Source organism: Dipteris shenzhenensis, chromosome 18, assembly GCF_047967505.1.
Source record: "Dipteris shenzhenensis isolate YYH24624 ecotype China chromosome 18, Dip_SZ_1.0, whole genome shotgun sequence".
In the NCBI taxonomy this organism is placed as follows: domain Eukaryota; kingdom Viridiplantae; phylum Streptophyta; class Polypodiopsida; order Gleicheniales; family Dipteridaceae; genus Dipteris; species Dipteris shenzhenensis.
The window spans coordinates 45,296,144-45,317,019 of NC_141613.1; the positions used below are offsets into that span (position 1 = coordinate 45,296,144).

The 20,876-nt window shown below is 41.6% G+C and overlaps 1 protein-coding gene across 1 annotated transcript; it reads right to left on the minus strand.

Annotated features, from left to right (window-relative positions):
• Positions 1 to 16,531: 16,531 nt before the first annotated feature.
• LOC147891289 (protein DOG1-like 1) lies at positions 16,532 to 17,380 on the minus strand. Its single transcript, XM_087389192.1, has 3 exons — positions 17,278 to 17,380; positions 16,906 to 17,120; positions 16,532 to 16,816 (listed from the first exon to the last, which is right to left on the minus strand). Exons 1-3 carry the CDS (start codon positions 17,378 to 17,380, stop codon positions 16,532 to 16,534), a joined length of 603 nt encoding a protein of 200 aa, XP_087245318.1.
• Positions 17,381 to 20,876: the final 3,496 nt, after the last annotated feature.

A 20,876-nucleotide genomic window follows, 5' to 3' on the forward strand; every position in this document is an offset into this window, starting at 1 on the left:
CAAGCACTTGAGGGTCTTCAAATCACTAGCTAGATGCCATTCAACTTGAAATGTTCCATGCCCATCCAAAATTAATGTTCACCCTACCTCTTGTCTTCGAATAATCGACGGGATGCCGGTTCTCTCCAAAACCCACTTCAATGTCTCGTGGCACTCCTTTGGGGTCTCAAAGGCTGCAAGCCACCATATGTCCTTCTCAGATTGGACTAAGAAACCTTGCTCAACTTCCTCATCCCCTTGTCAAGCAAAACGCAAGGCATTGTTCATAATACAAATGCTCACCCTCTCTAGCTTGTGCTCTTTTACCAACTGAGCTTCATCCATATTTAAAACAAATACTAGCTTGGTGCAACTATTTTGCCATGGAAAGGCATGATCTACATCAACATTGCTAATCATTCCTGCACTCACTAAGGTCCACTACCTTGGTGTTGCCTAAAAAGTTTGTATTTCTTTTTGTTCACATGCAGTATGTTGTTGGCATATGTTGTTGGCATCTGACTTCTACTCAGGGGATATTTGTGCATGTGTGGTTCGCATAGTACACCATGAGTGCCATATTTTAAGGCATAAACACATGGCTTTAGCCTTACATGGGGAATGTCAAGAGGTGTGTGCACATGAGAATACCAAGAGGCACATGTGTGGGCAATGAAGGGCCATAGACCTCTCTCTATATATGCATGCAATGCAAGAGCAACAAATCGATCACTTATCTTTCTTCATTCTTGTTTCATGTATCTTTTTGGTCTAGTGTTTTGAAAGTATCCCATGGGTTCATTCCCTGTAGTAGGGGCCAAGGGCCTCTACATGTGTAGAGACTAAGAAGAGTAGCTAGTACATTTAGGAAATAGCACCATTTTTGCAATGCATAACTCTATGCAGAAGCTTCAAAGGCAGAACACAGATCTTCATGATGATAAATCCAAAGCGTTGGTGGACTTGGAGTGAAATGCATTAGACTTGGAGCAATAGAAATTACAAGAGTCACTTTATAAGCTAGTTGAAACCAAAAATCTTTTGGAGAGATCTATATACAATCAAGTTTAATGAGCCCTAGAGAAGGAACGAGAGAAGGTAAATGCATTAGACTTGGAGCAATAGAAAATTACAATAGTCATTCTATAAGCTAGCTGAAACCAAAAATCTCTTGGAAAGATTTATATACAATCAAGTTTAATGAGCCCTAGAGAAGGAATGAGAGAAGGTAGAAAAACAAGTGCAAAAGATGAAAGAAACACCTTTGGGATTGAAGGATAGGAAAGAAGGTACTTACATAACATGGATGCATTCGCACCCACTAGCTAGTGGTGCTAGAAAGAGGAGAATTTGAGCTACAAGGTTGGTTATCAAATACACTCTTTTGTGCTACACTGTTTGTGACTAAGTTTTGCTTGTGGGAACATCATGGAATATGTGATGGGAAGAACATACGGGGATGATATTGACTGTGCATATTCTCTAGCCACTTTATTGAAGTCCAGCGATGTCATTGGGATACTAAAGAACACAAGACACAAGCGCCTACATGTGCAAGTTGCTGAAGAGGTGATGAAGTACTTCATGGACATTGTGGATGCAAAGAAGATTCTTGAAGCTTGTGACACTGCCGGTATAAGTCATATATGGCTTGTTTGAAATAATAATGCATGCAATATTTCATTATCACTTTTCACCAACTCAAGTTCTTGTAGCACTCATCGATGCTCCATAGTTGCATCTCGTACAGTTGCAGCCCTAAATGTGACATCTCGCTCGACACATGCTTCCTGTATAACTTCCTCTTCGATATTCATATAGAGGTCTTCAATTGTGACAAAGGCTACACATCCAATAAGGTCACATACAAACTTATCAATTGATGTTGGGTTGGAATTCTTCAAAAAAACTCAAAAGTAAATACTCGACATTTAAATATTATACTCACCTGACATTAGACTACCGATGCTTTGCGAAGGTTCGGCTACCACGGGTCTGGCACTTGGCATACATGGCTCCTCACATACTCGAGTCACTGAGGCAAAGTCTAATTCACGACCAAGCACAAACTTTGCATATAGCAACTTTGCAAAGTATTTGGGAATTTCAGAGCGAAATGTCTTAGCAAAAATCATCTCCCAGATGCAGGCTGCATTCTCTTTCATGGCTTGGTTATAACATTGCTAAATGGGCCATCACCTATGTCCTGGGGCAACTTTGCTACAATCCCATATAGCCTCAAAATTGTCATCCAAGATGAGGGCCTTTATAGCCGAGTCCTTCAAGCCACTAGGGTTGTGGAAAATTCTAGTAGCGGCAATTGCCTTTATTTGCTCTTTTAGTGGCAGTTGCGAGGTGGTGTTAGCCACATCCATCATAAACTTAATCTCTTGACTACAACATGTCCATTTGTCTTGGGCTTGGTAGTCGGCTTGTGTGGATGGTCGAGAGTCTGTTCTTGATGATGATGACATTGCTTTGATGAAATGATAAAGCCTAAACATAATTGCAAAGATACGAGTTTAGGACATGATACATACATACATTCAAACACATTTGCTTCTCATCCTATTGTAGAAGACTATTTTCTCAAAATATCAAAACATAATCCCTAAATTACCAATGATGTTATCCAACATCCATTTCAAAATAGTACAAAATATAATTTAGGAAATTTTTAAAAAGTATAGGACTTGCATATGACATGTCATATAGATAAGTTTTCATATTGTCCATTGGAAGCATTGCGTCTTTTTCATCAACATGGTGTGCGTGAAGTTTAGTTAGCAGCAAGTCCATTGTCATCCGTTCCCGAGGCTCATTCTAGCACAATTGAAGTTTACAATCCCACAATAGCTTTATTACATGCCATGAGTATAGTTCATCACTTGATAGTGCCAACCTGCACCCCACAAGGAAGTTGGCTATTTGGCAACAAGTAACCAACGGACAGCATAGCAATCTGACATGTCTGACCATGTGCCATTTGATTGAGGTACAACATCATTTCTTACATAAAGCTCTGGTGCAGACTAAGGAAATATTGAATTTCAAGCAAGCGCCCTCGGGCTTGCTCTCAGTTTTGTGGAGACACCTTCCCCAATCAATAATGCTCACCTGCATAGATTTCCCATCTAGTGTGAAATCTAGCACATAGTTTTTGGCATTCAAATCAGTGTGTCTAAACCCCCTCTCATGCACTGCTTTCATTGCACTAGCAATAGTGGCACAGCTAGCAAGAGCATTCTTATAGAAAAGGCTTGCTCGCATTTGACTCCATGTATCATGATAGACATTGCAAGGTTGCTCGCGGGGGTTGCCTCGCCTTGCCTAGTTCAGATAATCATGATACATGGAAGGTAAGTTCATGTGCATGTCATGAATACTACCTCCATTGAAGTATGGACTGATTAACCAAAGATCGCTAACATGTGTGTAACCAATTGTGTGACACATGACCCTATGCACTACAATCATTATCAGCTCTGTCTTGAACGATTTATGTGCATGTGTAGTATCGTGCCTCAACTTCTTGCCAGCATAAGATAGGGTTGGTTTGAAACCTATCACACCCTCTATCTTAACCCGGTACACTTTTCCTTCCAGTCCCCTGCCTAATTCCTCAAGAATTGTCAATGCAACTAGTGGGAAGTGTACCGTTGTAGAGCGCATGTTGGCAAACTTTGTGCACAAGTCTATTTGTGCCTTTCTATCTTGACTTCTCGTGTCTATTCTTTCTGAGGAGCCACTAGCAATTTGGGTATAATATTGCATGGCAACATTCGATAGTTTGTCGAGTGCACCTTTTTCCTTTTGGTTTTTCCTATGAATGGTAGCGCGGGATTCTTTCCATTGTATGATCCACCTATGTAGCTTTAACCTTACTGTGTCTGTTTAGGATTCTGAGTGCTTTACCATTTCTCATTGTACAACTATATCACCCAACATTCTAGGTAGGAAATTTAGTTCCTCCGCTTTCTCCTCTGTCCGCTCCAACTCTGCGTGCCTCATCGAGCTACAGTCAAATTGAGCAAGTATGTGCTGATGCATTTCATCCAGCTTAGACTTGGTATGTGAAATCTCTCTTATTTTCTTTTTAATGTAATAATATGTTGAATGCACACCCTATGGACAAGGTATTGCAACTCCATTCTCCAAGTGTCTCTCTCTCTCTTTGAAGGGGTGGCTGCCATGAGGAAGGCAACAGTATAGATATAATTCACATAAAAATCATTACGTAAGCACTCCTGAGCTTGTGCTACCATGCGATGTGTACATACAAAAACCAACACATAGCAATTAAGCAATTCAGACATTGAGGCCCAATCATAATGCATTATGTTAACACTCAACAGTCATTACAAAAACAAAAGAGAAAAAATCAAGAAATAAAATTGAGATCTACACAGACATGCTAACATGAATTTTGAATAAATAATTATAATGTGGATCCTATAAACAATAGCGCGCCTCATATAAATTGCTCCAAGAAACCATATCAGGCTATCGAAGGAGGATAGGCTATAAAAGATGAAACAAGAAAACATATAACAACAATCACGCTATAATGAACCAAGATGATCTAGATCAACATTGTGTGATCACACATATTGAGTTCATTGGGAAGGTCATCGTGAAGATGAATCCAGCCAGCCAAAGTGAGCTATCATCCGGATCATAACCAGATCTATTTACAACTACGTACAATATATATGAATATATGATAGTAGACCAAAGCGAGGTGAATCCAACCCGCCAAAGCGGGCCTTGATCATGATACTACTTAATAGAACGTCACTCAAGACGAGATGAATCCAACCGGTTGAAGCGAGTCATCATCCGGCCCCAAGTGATAGACATCATACATGCAGACACATATAAGCAAGCATGAATAAGCATCACACATATTCCTCTCTCTCTTGCCCTCTCTCTCTTTTCCTCTCTCAATTGGGGTGAGGTGAATCCAGCCGGCCGAAGCGAGCCATCACCCAACCTTAATCATGATACTACTAGTCTAATGTTACTTGAGGCGAGATGAATCCAACCGAGTCATTATCCGGCTCCAAGTGATACACATCATGCAAGCACACATAGTGAAGTGAGTCATCATCCAGCTCCAGGTGATACACATCATGCAAGCACACATGGTGAAGTAAGCAATCGCAAACATATCACATATTTCTCTCTTTTCTCTCAGCTGAGGAGAGGTGAATCCAGTCAGCCAAAGCAAGCCATCACTGCCCTAACTAAAAACAATAGTGAGGCTAGAAGCTCATCCAAAGCCTAAAGGAGAAGGCGTACAGTAGTGAAAAATAGCAAGCATGTAGGAAACAATGGAAATCAGTGGTGAATTTCGGTGAAGGTGAAAAAAATGCCGCAAAGGTGTCCGTTTAGAGAACCCAACTCCACATACCGGTTGGTATGTCTCCACACCGGTCGGTGTTTGTGGCCAATGCATGCACGCCACATGTTCTGTCCATGCACACTAACCGGTGTAGCACTACATTGACAGGTGTAATCCCAATACTTCGACTAGCGTAGGGTTTCACCGATCGGTGTATTGGATACCAGTTGGTGCAGTGATTCACCGACTAGTGTTTTTTTCACCGCCCAGTGTATCCCAACAGTACCGACCGATATTTTCTTGCAAGAAAATACCAGTCGGTGTTGTGATACACCAGGTGGTATATAGTTGGTCAACCAATGTACGTTGACTGGTTATTAAAAATGCATTTTTTGCATTTTGAATGTCCAAAAGCATTTTTCATTCGAAAAACATGTTCTTTTCTTTTAAAAAATGTACTAAAAAAATCCCAGTATCTAGTCCTTCAAGCTATAGATACAATAGGGATCCACTCATCCAATGCATGTAGATGTTGCAACAACAAGAATGGGACTCCTACATAGGTCAATGCAGCCCCAACAGAGGCACAAAAGAGGGAGAAGGAGAGGGATAGAGAGCACAATCAACAGAGGCATAGGAGAGAGAGAGGGAAGAGGGAGAGAGAGTGAGAGGAGGCAGGGGGAGGAGGTACACACCAAATGGGAGAGAGAGAGAGAGAGAGAGAGAGGAGCTACAAGCCTGCAGCAAGTATTCCAGAGCAAGAGGGAGCAGAGAAAGAGGGGGAAGAGGGAAAATGCAAGGGAGGGCGGCCTCACATTTCAAAAAGGCAGGGAATGGTAGGCTGGACCAGAATACTAGGGATAGAGGTCCTAGAAAGATGCAATGGGGAAGAAAAGTTTTCCACAAGGGGCCCACCGTGTCATTGAAAGTGAATTTGGGCTCACATGGAGGAGGTGCACCTCGGCAAACATGGGTTAGGGGGGGGATGGTTTGGGTGGTCCCTAGTGTAAGGGGAACAACCAATAGGGGCTCTCTGTAGGCCTACCCACCCTCCACCTCAACATACCATTGCTCCAAACCTTCTATCACTCTCATTGGTATACCTCAAATCCCTCTCCCTTGAAATCAGGAAACACTAATTGGAGGCCCTTTCGAGACCCCATTTCTCCCCTAATGTATATATATATAAAAATGCATTAAAGAGAGGAGTATGAAAGCTTAACCTCTTGTTTCTATAAACATCTTTTCTTTGTAGGCTTCTCCTTGTGCCCTCTCACTACTACACATGGACCCTATTGTGATGCTTAAGTACCGACGTTTAGCGTGCGCGGGGCGCTAATCGTTGGTATTGGAAGCAGGCTTCGTTGATTGGAAGCGGGCTATATAGTGACTTTAGGCAAGTGTTGCTATATAGCGACGCTTGCCTAAAGTTGCTATATAGTGACCCTTATCAGATTGGTAATGGTCGTTATATAGTGACACTAAGACAGATTCCTATAGCGATGTTTTACAGAGTTTTTCTTCCCATACTGACCTTAAAAGATAGTTTTCCCAATGACAATTTTTTTTTCATTTTCATACATGTTTGATCCTTTGAGATAATAAAAGTACAAGAGCATGGCCTTTGAAGCTCATATATTCATGTCCAAGTTTGAGATGAAAAAAGTCAATGAGTTGATCTCCTATATCATCATCGTACTCTAGCATCGTACATTCACCTAAGAGTACTTGATTATCTTCTTCAATAAAGTGTGGTGATTCTTGATGATCTTCATCTTCCTCCCGTACGATGTCATTATGCACATCTTCCTCTTGGCTCATATTGTGATCTTCATCTTCTTCGCTAGATCCATCTAGATCAATTGGATCTAGCATTGGTAGTGGCATCTCCATATCCACATCTCTATCTTCAAAATTTTGCTTACTTCGTGGTGCAACTTGGATCATGTACCACCATCTTGGATCAGAATGATCCGGATGAAAAACCACCTATATTGAAGATGGGTGACAAATGCCATCAACTATGTATATGAAATTATGCTTAAGTACATGTATCAATGGATCTTTAAAAACGAAAGCTTCAATTAATTAAATCATTAGTATGCACCTGTTCACAGTGCTCGGGAAGAACAAAAGTATCACTTTCATCGGTTCAAAGTTTGGTGGAGTCTATTGCAAAGAAACTGCTACTGTCTTTTCTCACTGCCGCATGGGGATTGTTGTAAATAGTTCTAAACCATTTTACATCAAGAATGAAAATACTTAATCGTCTGAAATCAATTTCATAGATTTTGCGTATGATTCCACAATAATCCAACTATGAGGAGAGAAGATTGGTATCCGAAGCACTTGCTCAGTTATTTTGTGTGAAGTTAGCCATGACTCCACAATCATATGTGACTCTCTTTGAATCGATGCATTCCACATGAAAATGTCGTCCATATGACCATAATGCTCTGTACTTTTTGTACTGTAAAAGAGCATCATTAGAACAATGAAGATGGATCTATTTTATAGTGTATATTGTCGCAAATAATTACTTAATTACGTCAAGAGGTAAGAAACTTACATGCATCATACATCCAGATGATAACTCTCGCTCTCAATAATTGTCTCTCCATCGCATTCGGCTTTACGTAGAGCCAGTTGTAGCCAATCAAGTGACATGTGAGTGGGGAGAAGGGCAAGATCCCATGGATATGGTTGCGATCGCCTGCACATTACTCTGAATCTCGTCCTTGCATTTATTCTTTCTGCTTTGGCTGCTTCATATCTCTCAACCCACTTCTGCATCTCCTTGCTATTGAGGATACAAAACTTATTGAATTTCTCCATTTGCTCTTCGCTCATCTTTCTTTCAATCCCTTTTCCTTGGGGTACCTCGCCAACGATGTGATCATCATCATTGTTATGCTAAGCTTGTGGCATATCGGAATCTATGGATGCAAGAAACTCCGTGATATATACTAGTGACTCTTGCATAAGCCATCCCTCTGCCATACTTGCTTCTGGTCTTGCTCTTTGTCTTACAAACCCCTTCAAAGTTTTCATAAACCGCTCGAGAAAAAACATCCACCGACTATGAATGGTACCTGCAATGGCCACCTCATCAACTATGTGCATAAGCAGGTGCACTTGAGTTGTCATAATGCTCGAGGGAAAGTGCTTCTCAAGCAATCATACGGCTTCGATGAATTCCACCCTAGCCTTCTCGATGCTCGATATGGAGATCTCTTCTTGAGATATCCACCTATTTCACATGCCCATGTAAGATATATTCATAATTAGTCTATAGATTATTCAGCTTAAATTGAAGAAAATGCAATCAATGCGATCTGATAGTAAGCATACCTCACAATACCACTGATCTTGAATATAGCATTTCTAACATCTTCTTGTAAGTACCCTTTTATTGTAATTCGAAGGATGAACTATCAAAGCAACAAAGAAGTCATGTCAACAATATAACATAATCATAATTACACTAATGCATACGAGTATCAGTACACTATCCTACAGCTTAGAATACATGTAATCCTACATTAGACATGGGATCACGTCGCATGTTCGATGAGTACGGAAACCCTCGTAGGAGGAGACATCATGATCTCTATTCTCCATAAGACTTTGATTCCCCTCAGGGGCCTACCCTTGCGACTATACCCCTGACCCTCCTCTCGGATATAGCACTGTGACTACCCCTCGGGGAACTCCTTTGCTAGCAGCCCATGGCTTTGTCGGGAGTCCCGACGAGTTTGTGGCACAGATGATCGATGAGGAGGTAGCAAGATTCTTCTCTCTGCTATTCTAGAGGACCTCAACAATTCCGTCTCCTACACCGACGGTTGGACCTATTACCTAGCCGTCCCCTCTAGCTCCTTCGACTGAGGGGTCATCACTTGGCCGTGCCCATCGTCAGGGAAGGAAGAGTAGGAGGGGTCGCTTATGTTGTGCCGACTCAAGAGATGTAGACGAGTCAGCACACTCACATCCCTACATGTCTCCACTTGGTCTCGAGACCTAGTACCAGTCAGGTCCCTTGCCCTCTCCTACTCCCACTGCTACTTCTTGCTCCGGAAGCGCTCGCACAAACACCACTCGCTCTGACTCTGCCACTACCATGAGTACACATTACCCACCGGTCGAGGACCTGTCCTATCAAATCACGACTGCTGGAGAGATAATAGAAGATAAAAAGGGCACAACAGTGATGGCCACCATGAGGTGGTTGATGAGCCACCACTTCAGGAGCGGCATAGCTACTAACTGCCGGTATCAAGATGACCAAAAGAAGCAGGCGGTCATTGATGAATTGAAAGAAAAATATCCTAACTCCCCAAATTGGGAGTTCAATGAGAATTACATGCGAGAGCGCATGGGTTTGGTCTTGAAGCATTGTAGGTCAACCTTGCATACTTCCATCGCAAAGGGGAGGGCTAAACCTAGCTAGGTAGACAAAGCTGATTGGAAGTGTTTCAAGAAGTAGAATAGGGACCATCCCAAAATGTTTGAGGGCCAGAGGAGGGCTACGAGGAGATGGTTGGATGCCGTAGGTACTTCGCACTTTGGTGCAGGTGGACGGTTGGCATTCGAGGCAACCGTGGTAAGTCTACTTCTTCTCACTTAATGTATTGTTCTATTTTTTTGACTACATATTGCATGCACTTTATCTAGCTCTCATAAATTGGGCCCACAGCAAGCTCCGATGGGTCGCCTTCCTACAGACACAGAGACAAGATGCTTGTTTTGCATAGGAACAAAGTCGTGCTTTATTGAGTAGGAGGCAATGGGAGCGACGGTCAATTGGGCTGAGGTGGCTACTCACACAGTATAAGTGTACTCCTACTTGTAATCTTACTTTTTAAACTAATTTATTCGTTAAGTTCCAATCTACTTTCCAATTAATATGGTTTTACTCTTAGAATCAAAGCTCGAGCGTCCCATCAGCAGAGGTGAGCGGTGACGACGGCCAAGGATCAGGCGTAGCTCATGAGGGCCAGGGATCAGGCGTAGCTCACGAGGGCTAGGGATTAGGTGTAGCTCACGAGGACCAAGGATCAGGCCAGCAAGATGAGGACGAGGACGAGAGGACGATGATTCAAATGAGCAGCAGTAGTAGTAGTAGTAGTATTAGTTTGCATATACTTTGCCATGTATATCCTTTTGTATATCGGCTCGTTTGAGTGATTTTGTATCACCCTTTTTGAAAGGGTAATTTTGTAACAAACAATGTTGTATATCTTCGACATGTATATGCTTCTGTCGCTCGATCAGTTCATTTGAGCGATTTTGTATCACCCTTTCCACAAGGAAAATTTTATAATAAAAAACTTTTTTTTATAATTACTAAATAAAAAACATTAGTGGGGCAAAACAGGGCTTGCTGTGGCCCTGTTTAGCCCCACTAATGTTTTTTTTAAGTTTCTGTTAATCGTCGCTATATAGCAACATTCACCAGCGTTGCTATATAGCGATATTTACCAGTGTCGCTATATAGCGACATTTATTAGTGTTGCTATATAGTGATGCTTATATAGCAACCATTCTTTTCCAACGCTTATAGCGACGTGAATAACGACCTTTGCGCTCGTCCAAAAAAAAAGGGTTAAAAAATGTCGATATTTTCATCAGAAAAGGGCCTAGCCTTGTAGTGTCTCTATTCCTTTGGTGTGTTGCTTCTCCAAACTCCTCCTTTCACTAACTAGTTTTCTTTAAACTGGTATGTTTTCTCTCTTTTGTAGGGAAAAAAACACAAAACTCTATGCGGGATCATCTGTGGTCATACCTAAGACACGTACTCTCTAGGTAAGAACCGGCTTTCTCTCCCTCTTGTTTTCTTTTTTGCGCATCAGTGGTCTGTAGCAGTCAGCACTTTAAGCACTAGCTATAGTTATGGACGTAGGAACCCTTACCCCTTTTCTCCTCCCCTCTTCTCTTTCACTTTCTTATTTTCTTTTCACCTTCACTCTTTTATTCTCTCTTTTATTTCTCTCTTCTCTTTTATATTCTCCCTCTCTTACTTCTCTCTTATTCTTTTTTCCATTCTTTTAGACTCTATTATTCTTTCACTTCTTTCTTACTCTATTCTCTTACTCCTCTCTTATTCTTCTTTCTGTTCTCTAATTCACTCTCTTTTATTCTTTCTTTTTTTCCTCTTATTTCCTCTCCTTTACCTCTTTCTCTCCACTCTTTTATTCCTCTCTTTCTTGGGGGGGGGTTGGGTCACTCATAAATATGTAACCATAGCATGTGGGCTCGATAGAAGGAGTTTTTAAAATCCCCTTTTTACACTTTTCTTACATACAAAAGGGTATCATATAATGGGGTTAGTCACAGATAGAAAAAGGTCTTGTTTTAGTCATGATAAATTTACAAATAAGGGTTTTTTCAAATAGGCCTTGAACGCATCTGATATATAGAGTTTATACATAGCGACCCTCAAGAGCTCTCTTTTCTCCCTTCTTTCTTTCTTTCCTACCCTTCTTTCACCTTTCTTCTTTCCATCTTTCTTTCTTTCTACTTATACTCCCCTCTTCTCCTTTCTTCATCCATTTTTCTCCTTTCATCCTCTCTTCTTTCCTCTCTTCATTCCTCTCTTTTCTTCATTCATTTTTCTTCCTTTCCTCCTCTTCTCCTCTCTTATCTTATTCCTTCTTCTTCCAGCTTCTCTTCTCATCATCTACTTCTTTCTCTTCCTACTCTTTCTTCTTCTCCTATTCTTATTCATCTCCTTCTTATTCTTTTTCTCCTCTTCACTTGCTCCTCTCCTTGTGATTTCTCTCTCTCTTCACTTTCTCATCTCCTTCTTATTCCCTATTCCCCTGCTTCTTTCACTTTTCACCTTTCATTAGGAGAGAAATGGGGTCTCAAAGGACTCTAGTTAAGTTTTCCTAATTAGTTATACCAATGAGAGTGCTCCTTTGTGTGGGGAAATTTATGTTGAGGTGGCATGTTGCATTTACTATGCTTAAGTCAAAGGTGGTTTCAATTTGAAAAAGGAGGAAGGAAACCATGCTTTTGGGGAAGAAAACCACCAAATGCAGAGAAGGAGCACCATATGATGCCATGTGTCCCAAATTTCAAAATGTGGGGATGGGGTGCATTTGGGCATGTCAAAAAGTCAACATTAAGGGAGGGCTACAAGTGGGCTTGCAGGTGGGACTATCAAGTGAACTACAAGTACAGTCATGGAGGCATAGAAGTCCAACAATTCTTGTGGGCTTGCTATGTGGCTAGGCCACCACCTTGGGTGCCCACCAAGCCCACCACCTCCACCAAAAAGTAAATGCATCTTTGAGGATTTCAACCCGTGAGCTGTGACCTCATGGTCCCCACCCTTGGGATCTAGCTAGCCACCAATCATGTGTCCATATAAGCTTACAAGTTCAATATATTTATATTCAGCCAACATTTTTTTGACTCCTCCCTCTTGATTTCTTCCAAACCATCTCTAGCTTACCAAAACAACCCAAGCCTCCATTATGACCCCTCCAAATAGGCTTAGACTAAGTTTCACAATCCTCCTCTAATCCATTCCTTATGAGGCCCTTTTGAATCCCCATTTCTCCCCTAATGCTGTCTTTCTTTCTCACTCTCCTCTTCTTATTCATCTTCTCCTCTCTTCTTATTCCTATTCTCCTCTTCTTATTCCACTTCTTGTCTTCTTATTCTCGTCTCGCCTCTCATTCCTCTTTTTTCTATCTTTCTCTCATTCATTATCTCTTTTCCTCTCTTCATTTGCATAGATGCCATGGAGGTGGTGGAGCTAGAGGAGGAAGATTGGAGTCGGCATCTTGTGGGGTCTAGCAGTGTTGTTCACTCATTCCATCGAATAATGAAAGTTAGGGTTTTTAAAAACTTTGTATATGGGCCCATCATCTTTTTACATGCCTTTAAATTATGTTCAGGGTTTCATCCTGCCCCCCATTGGTCGTGCATTCATATAATTCTTTCTAGTATTCCCAACCCAAACTACTTTGAGACAATGTATGTTTGTCTTTGTCAAGATTGTGGTTCGATAGGAATCTCCTTGCCTTTCCTTCACCCATGGACACTTTTGCAGGAAGATTCTATGTTGCCCCAGACAATTTCTTATCCTCCTTAAGTTTGACATGTCCTCCATGGAATCCCATCTCTAACAACAACTTCTTTGCTTCTGCAATGCACCGTGCAGATACTTCTGGCAGAATTAAATTCCAAGCATAAACAAGATGCAAATACAACAACTTATCAAGTACGTGTAGTTCTACGTGTAAAGTACATATGTGTACTCTCTCTAGTGGGATGGGTAATATGGGATCCCACTTTGGATTCTTCTTGTCACAATTGGGAGCTTGTGTTTGGTTGTAAGATAGAATGCCATCCTCCCATTGTAAGCCAACCTTTTGCTTATGTTGCAAACACATGCAATAAAGGTATGTGTTCATTGCATTTGCTCATGTATCACAACCATGCAAGCACTTGAGGGTTTTCAAATCATTTAACTTGAAATGTGCCATGGCCATTGACTGCCATTGTTTTCCCTTGCTCTTGTCTTCGAATCGTTGATGGGATTTCTGTTCTATCTAGAACCCACTTCAATGTCTCATGGCACTCTTTAGGAGTCTCAAATGTTGCAAGCCAACATATATCTTTCTTTGATTACACTGAGAAATCTACTCTACTTCTGATGTTCCCTTAAACAAAGGCTAAGTCTTTATTCATAATGCAGATGCTCACTCTCTCTAACTTGTGTTCTTCACCAATTGAGCTTCATCTATTTTGATGCCAAATATGAGCTTTCCATTGCAATCTGTACAACAAAAGAGAGAAATTGTTAGGATAAACATGATATAGGAAATGAATTGAGTAAAGTGGAATGCTATAATGGATTTCCTCTTACCATTTTCTCTCATGCCATAGAATTTGACCATTGCTTGTTGCAGTTTCTCAACATCTAAGTAGACATTATTAAAAGCATTCATCTCAAAGGTTTGCAAGCTAGATTTCTTTTTACTCTTCCAAGTCATTGTACCCCTTATGCAATGGTACGCTCCAAGCATTTGTCTTGCACGTTCATTTGTTTCTCACCATGCACGTCTCACAAACTAAGGTGTGAGTAGGGACACTATAGACTTCTTATACTTTCCCAAAATAGTAGACTTGAAATTTTTGAAAATAGATGTGTAGGCTTCACAAATTACACCAACAGTATCACAAGCTGCAGGCATCTCCTTTGTGTTCACAATATCGTTGAAGTCCTTCATCACCTCTTTTGCACATGTAGGCGCATGTGTCTTGGGTCCCTTAGTATCCCAATGACATCGCTTGACTTCAATAAACTAGCTAGAGCATATGAACAATCAATATCATCCCCGTCTGTTCTGCCCATCACATCTTGCATGAATTCCTAAAGAAGAACAAAGGAAAAAATTAGTCACAAACAGTGTAGCACAAAAGAGTGTAATTTCATTGGAACATTTGATAACCAAGCTTGTAGCCCGAACTCTCCTCTTTCTAGCACCACCAGTGGGTGCCAATGCATCCATGTTATGTAAATACCTTCTTTTCTGATCCTTCAATCCCAAAGGTGTTTCTTTCATCTTTTGCACTCATTTTTCTTCCTTCTCTTGTTCCTTCTCTACGGCTCATTGAACTTGATTGTATATAGATCTTTCCAAGCCTTTTTTGGTTTCAGCTAGCTTACAGAGTGACTCTTCTAATTTATGTCGCTCCAAGTCCAATGCTTTGGCTTTATCATGAAGATTCTCGTTCTTCCTTTGAAGATCTTGCATAGAGTTATGCATTGCAACAATGGTGCTATTTCCTAAATGTGTTAGCATCTCTACTTGGGCTTTGCTTATCTCATTTGCTCACATAGCCATTGACTAAGCATTGTTTAACCGATTGCAATAACCAAGCAACCTCGCATGTCCATTTCCAACAACTGAACTAGCTCATGCATTGTATGGAAAGGAGGGATCTTTTGGTTGGCAGGATCTAAAGGATACAAGGATCCTTCTACCCAAAGGTCGAGATGCTTCTTTCCTTGCAAATGAAGACTTTGGCTTTTGGAAGCTCCCCTTAGTCCCAGACTATGTGCGCTTGCATATTCAGCCTCCAACTCTAAGTGAACCTGGTAATTGTTGGAGACATCCTCGAATGGTGCCATGAGTAAAGGAGTGTAGAGAAAGAGAAGGTGTGGAGAAGCCGGCTTGAAGGAGCAGCATGCAGGAAGAGGAAGGGCAAGGAGGAGCAGGAATGGGGGAGGGAGGACCAACAGTTGAAGAGGAGGGAAAGGAGGTGGACTAACAGCAGGTGTGGAGGGTGATGAGGAGTAGGCATGGAAGAGGAGGGAGGGAGGAGAGAGGAGCAGGAGGGAGGGGAGAGGGGAGGAGGAGGAGGAGCAGGCGTGGAGGAGGAGGGAGGGGGAGGGGAGGAGCATCAGGCGTGGAGGAGGGAGGGAGCAGGAGGGGAGGGAGGCATGGAGGAGATAGGGAGGGGGAGGAGGAGGAAGGGGGAGGAGGGAGTGAGGAGGGGGAGGGGGAGGGAGGGAGGGAGGGGGAGGGGGAGGGGGAGGGAGGGAGGTAGGAGAGAGGAGGAGGGAGGGAATTCAAAATTTGAATTTTGAATTTTGAATTTGTTGGTTCCCACCTAGGAGTAAGAGTTATGTAAGAGGTGTAAGAGGTGGGGTCACTTTTGGGCTTAACCCACCTAGGTGAGACAGGGTTAGGACTTTTTGGGAGCTACCTTGGCCCTTTCATTAGGAGGTGCTATGCATTAAATTCAAATTGCTATGCGGAAAATTGAATTTTCTGAGGTGCTATGCGTTAAATTCAAATTGCTATGTGGAAAATTGAATTTTCTAAAAACAACACGTGTGGTTATATGCTAAAATTACAAAATCCAAATAAAACATATTATCTACCAATATAGCTACCTGCCCGAATCTAGTTATGCAATGTTAACACTTTTTCATTTAATAACATTGCTTAAGGAGGGATGGTTTAGGTGAACCAATATTGTCAAGTAGGCATATTGACAAGGTTACACGTATAAGATATTATGCTTTTATTGAGCCACTTTGCATGAGAGTGAATATAAACCTATTCATTAGCATCTACAAAGTTCCAAGTACAAAATATGCCACAATATAGGTTCTAACTTCATTTGAATGTACATGTATTGATAACCAGAAGTTGCGTATAGTGTATATTGCATCCCGATCATTTAGAATTCATAAGAGTCGCCAAATCTTTTTAGCGCACTCAACAAGCTGAACGCCGCCAAAGTACAGCAAGCAGCCTGAACTGGCGTTAGCAGAGACAGAAGCTCCTTAAGGATCCGAAGCCGAAGATTGTCTGCCTTAACGAGCAGCTTCTGTAAATCGTAGAGCTTCAAGTCTGTAAGGCGTCGTGCCTCTGTTAGATCCCGCGTTGTCTTTACTCTGTCGTATTTGCCTAAGAACATCTGTGACAGTATAGCTCTTGACATGCTTTGATCAGCGACCAACATCTGCATCCACGTCATCCATGATCGATGAGATACATTGCAAGCGGTGAAATAAATAACTTTGCACGGCCTTAGTGTATATCAGAGAAAACCTGCACAGATGCGAATTGTTTCGAGAGTGTTGATTCTTCCTCACGCGCATATCTCTGTAGCTGCTTCAAGTCCGAAATCTGGCTGTCTGATAGAGATGATGCTGGACTTGCATTCGCTTCAATACCCATGACCGAGTATACAAGGACAATAGCCGAAGTAGGTCTCCACCTTCCCATCCATATGAACGCAGCCTCCAATGGATTACACGACTCGCCTGCATGGCACGCAGTACTGTAAGAAAACGCTTAGCTGCATTGAGAAAATCGCTGATACAATCGATTACTGCGTTACACTACTACAGGATTGTCATGGCGAAACTATCTTGCCATGAAGACGCTTAAAATGTTTCACAGACGGTCACTGGACATTACCTGAGATAACAGATAGCGCATCGTCGATGCCACTGACTCTAATTGAAGAGCTGTAGGCCGACAAGCAATTGTCGAGCAGTTCGTGCAACTCCGACGCAGACATACCACACGACAGTCCCGACCGTATAGCGGACTGGTGAGCCGTCCAGCAGTCCGACCAACGTCTAGGTACGGATGTGGGGGAGGAGCAAGGAAGCAGAGAGAGACGAAGAAGGGCGGCGGGTGGCTGATGCAACAAGGGCAAGGTTTGGGATGGTGGTTTTGTACGACAGGGGATGTGTTGTGGAAGCGAGGGGGAAGGCAAAGAGAGAGGTGGTAAGGAAGCCATGTGGGGAAAGGGATGCATGAAGGGAGAGGGGATAGAGGGGTAATATAAGGGAAGAGGAGAGCGAGGAGAGGGTGCGCAAAGCAGGGAGAAACTGAGAGTTAGGAGGTGGCGAGAACGTATGGAGACAATAGGGTGAGGGCACGTAAACACAGTATGGAGTAAAAGACATGGCCATGCGCGTGTATACTCCATGAATATCTACTTTCCTCCCATTGGCTTCCCCCTCCGAAACATGTCCTTTCCCCAAATGATCTCTTCGGATCTTCTCCAAGGTCCTCCTTTGGGAGACTCAAAATACAATCGTACGCACTCTCTTCGTTTTGCTCAAGTCCCATCAGCCCGTCACGTTTCTAAGTCGGCGCAGTCGCCATCATTCTTGGAAGATGGCCCGCAATATAATCTTTATGGTTGCCTGTAGATATCAATGTCAATCTCCCGAGGACCTCAACTCTCGGGAAATGTCCACTTATATGAAGCGATTATGACATGAGGGAAATGCCCACCACGGGAGGCACTTCCCAAAATCAAAATGGCGAGCGGATGAGAGTATCATTGTTAAGACTACCTTCTAGGTAGTGCTCTATACACTTTTCTTTGTTGCAAAAAAGTATTCCACAGCTCGTCTTTGCCATGCTGCCCATGCTTTGCTTTGCCCTTACCACTACACAAGGCAGGACTCACGAGTACTTATACCCTCTTGTCCCAGAAGATCCCCGGGGGATTCAGAAGGGGAACCTTATGATATCACGTGAGTGTACACTAGGGGGGTTTTTTGCAGATGATGCATAAGCTTATACATTAGGGGTGGGGGCCCTTTTATGTTTTGGCTAATCTTAAATTTAAGTTAGGGGGGTGGGAGGGGGGGGGGGGAACTAATCTTTACCCTAGATGTAGACCCAATGTAGAAATGACACACAAATACTCATTTGATAAGTCAGTCACTGGGTGTTCATGAACTAAGCCCAAAACTAACACTAGGTCTCCTTCATTGATGGTGATTCTTATTGTTAATCATGGTAATCAAAGAACTAATCGTGGCTAATTAAAGGGGCTAATGTTTAGTATGTATTGGGTAAGGAAGGAGGCTAGGCTTACTTGAAAAGACATCTTGATAGTATTTCAAGAGCTTTACGTATGGAAATACATTGGTGGATATGTATACTCTTTGTAGATGTACAGTCAATACGTATGCGAAACGGTATAATGTTGCCTTGGTTAGCATGTCGATGTAGGTGATTAGCATGTAATGGATGTAATGCCAACAAATGAGTGCTCTTATCATCACTATTAGGCATGAATCAAGAACATCTATTTTGATAGATGTAACTTTAACAAATGCTATTATCATCATTATTAGGCTTGAATCAAGAATTACCATGATAACCATGTATGGTAACAAGTGTGCGGAGGGTGTGCGGATGACAGATGGATGTTTGACAAAATATGATAGCCGTCTTATAGTCTTGTTGTTTGACAAAATAGGATAGCCGTCTTGACGTAGGTTTAAGGAAAGGGGGGGAGCACACTAGAATTTTTCTTGTACCTTATAAGCTTAAATAGGGGTGTTTTATAATCCTACATGGATCTTAAATAGGGGGTTTTCTTGAAGTTCATGCACGCAGGTGACATCCCCCTTTAATGAAGAGTGAATCCCTCGGGAGAAGATCACATTTAAGAGAGTACAAATTGTTAGAGCTATATATAGCTTGCCCTAACTCAACCTAGTCCTCAACTATATATGCCTATAATCTATGGATAGAATCACTTTCTTGGGAGCAACTCTTGTGTCCTTCTCTCTCCTCTTTCTCTTCCTCTCAACATGGTATCAGAGCCTGGCTACGCTCTCGCGTGACTGTGAGAAGAAAGCGACATGATTTTTGTCAATGTGACAACGCAATCATTCACAGAGCGTTCTTTCTAATCGTTTCGACTACTTGACCGCTAGGTTTTGAGTTAATATGAGTTGATAACACCATCTTGCACTTAGTATTTGTGTTCCCTTGGATTTAACACACTGGCATATCATGCTTTCACATTCCCACATGGATAATAAGAGGATCGATCACATAAAGCAAACTTCTTTAGCTACATGACTCCACAAAAATTTAGATGAAGAGGAGACCCAACACCCGCCGGTCATATCCATAAAAACCATGAGTGCAAGATCTGTTGCAAGCGGTCAATCTTTAGGGATGAAGATCTTATCTAATCGATGTCAAGTAGAGTGTCAATCTTTTCATTAAGAGTAAGGCAAACCAATCTACATTCTTTTGCAATGATAATTATATACGTTCAACAAACCATAAAGTTGATTGGAAAAATCACTTGGACAAAAGGTTATCTACCAGATGGAAGAAATTTTTGCTTTCTATTAGGCCATCAGTGAAAATAAGAGTTTAGCGCTTAGCACTTGTGGTTTCATACTGCTTTTGCAAAAGTAAAAGTCAATGGTGCTTCACATCTATTAAGCTAGTTTTTATTTAATGCATCCTTTACTGACCAACTTCTTATTTAGTGCATCGCTTACTGAGTCTTTGTGTAACTGCTTTGCTACTTAGTATTCATAGAACTTCCTTCAACCAAAGATCTCTATCAACTTGATTGCTTTTCAGCGAGACCGACGATGGTTAATTCCAAGATTACCAACCACTATGACATACATCTATGTGTTGGAGCTTTTCTTTGCCTATTGGTATAGAGATAAACCAACTTCCTTTAATGTTGTACATGATTGCGAACCATGATATCATCGTAGTTTAGTACAATGTTTTGTCCTTGATATTCCACTTGAAAGGTTATGTTATTTGTATTCCACTACATTAATATGCTTGATGTTTTATTCGCAATGATAATACACGTATTATTATGTTTTGCTAACAAGTTTAGCTATAGCTTCAAGTTTCCATGAATCTTGGTTAAAGACTAGACTTGCCAAATATTCTATATCAAGCTTTACTTTCAACGTGAGCTAATTGATTCAAAGGAGCTTCCAAAATATTTTGTATTGTTTTGAAGGCTAGACTTTCTTCGATTATCTTCTCATTTACTTTTGATTTCCTAAATGTTTTGTGTTATTTTGAAGATGAGAGTTACTTTCGATTAGCTTATGATTTGAAAAGAAGTTTAACTTTCATCTTTTGTCAATCAAGCATGTCTATAGACCATCCATTGTATTTGATCTGGAGTAGGGTAAAGATTTGATAGTGAGCTTTTCATTTATTACTGCTTTGAGGTTCCTCATCCTAAACACTTTCTTGTCATTCTGGGCTGA

Excerpts from the sequence above, each read along its gene's own strand:
- LOC147891289 (XM_087389192.1), bottom strand. The coding sequence starts at position 17,380 with ATGTCTGCGTCGGAGTTGCACGAACTGCTCGACAATTGCTTGTCGGCC. Across the intron at positions 17,121-17,277 it reads TGCGCTATCTGTTATCTCAG|GCGAGTCGTGTAATCCATTG; the intron begins GTAATGTCCAGT and ends CGTGCCATGCAG. Across the intron at positions 16,817-16,905 it reads AACAATTCGCATCTGTGCAG|ATGTTGGTCGCTGATCAAAG; the intron begins GTTTTCTCTGAT and ends ACGTGGATGCAG.